The sequence below is a fragment of the Microtus ochrogaster genome, unplaced genomic scaffold (genome assembly GCF_000317375.1).
Source record: "Microtus ochrogaster isolate Prairie Vole_2 unplaced genomic scaffold, MicOch1.0 UNK4967, whole genome shotgun sequence".
NCBI lineage: Eukaryota > Metazoa > Chordata > Mammalia > Rodentia > Cricetidae > Microtus > Microtus ochrogaster.
Window position 1 is genome coordinate 1 of NW_004954060.1, and position 1,206 is coordinate 1,206.

General features: G+C 50.3%; 1 protein-coding gene across 1 annotated transcript; it reads left to right on the plus strand.

Moving 5' to 3' along the window:
* The first annotated feature begins 110 nt into the window (after positions 1–110).
* Positions 111–429, plus strand: LOC101991835 (histone H4). Its single transcript, XM_005372414.3, has one exon. The coding sequence runs from the start codon at positions 118–120 to the stop codon at positions 427–429; it is 312 nt and encodes a 103-aa protein (XP_005372471.1). The 5' UTR covers positions 111–117.
* Positions 430–1,206: the final 777 nt, after the last annotated feature.

A 1,206-nucleotide genomic window follows, 5' to 3' on the forward strand; every position in this document is an offset into this window, starting at 1 on the left:
GCGCAACTTCCCGCCTCCTCCCTCAGGTTCTCAGTTCGGTCCGCCGCCTGCTCTATAAAAGCCGGTGCTCGGCTGCCGTCCCAGTGTTTCAAGCTCTCAGCTCTCGAGTATCCAAGCATGTCTGGTCGCGGCAAGGGCGGGAAAGGCCTGGGCAAAGGCGGCGCCAAGCGCCACCGCAAGGTCCTGCGCGACAACATCCAGGGCATCACCAAGCCCGCCATCCGCCGCCTGGCCCGGCGCGGAGGAGTCAAGCGCATCTCCGGCCTCATCTACGAGGAGACCCGCGGGGTGCTGAAGGTGTTCCTGGAGAACGTGATCCGCGACGCGGTCACCTACACGGAGCACGCCAAGCGTAAGACCGTCACGGCCATGGACGTGGTCTACGCGCTCAAGCGCCAGGGCCGCACCCTCTATGGCTTCGGTGGTTAAGCTCTTATTTCATGCTCAGCTTTCTAAAGGCCCTTATCAGGGCCACCCACTCGATCCTTTTAAAGAGTTGTAACATTGTCCATATTTATGGCGAGAGGTTCAGTCCTTAATTTGCATAGCTCCTTGTAGGGGCCTTTTCCTTTTTTCTTTTCCATTTGAATTGAAATGACCAATTGTAAACAATCATTACCCTCTAATCCTTATTGAAAGTGAATGTTCAACCACACGAACTCTGCGTCACAACAATTAAAAATGTAAGTGTAGGCAGGGCAATGGTGGCGCACTCCTTTAATCCCAGCAATGTGGAGGCTGAGGCAGGCGGATCTCTGAGTTCGAGACCAACCTGGACTACAGAGCTGCTTCCTGGACAGGCTCCAAAGCCACAGAAGAAACCCTGTCTCAAAAAACCAAAAATAAAAAAAAAAATTAAAAAATTGCAAGTGTCCCACTAAGCTGCCCAATTTTACGCAACTTGGATAAAATTTTGAGTGCAAAATATTAGCTTTCTGGAGATGATTTCTCCTTGTTTTAAGAACATTTGCTGGTCTTTGGGACAGGAGTTCACTTCCTGGTACTCTTAGAAACAACGCCAACTTCATTTAACATCTCCTGGCTCACGTTCATGTGCACAGAGGTGTGAAAATTTTTTACCCAGGTATTTCAAAGGATATAAAAATAATTATTTAAAAAATCAAATTCAAGGCCGGGCGGTGGTGGCGCACGCCTTTAATCCCAGCACTCGGGAGGCAGAGGCAGGCGGATCCCTGTGAGTTCGAG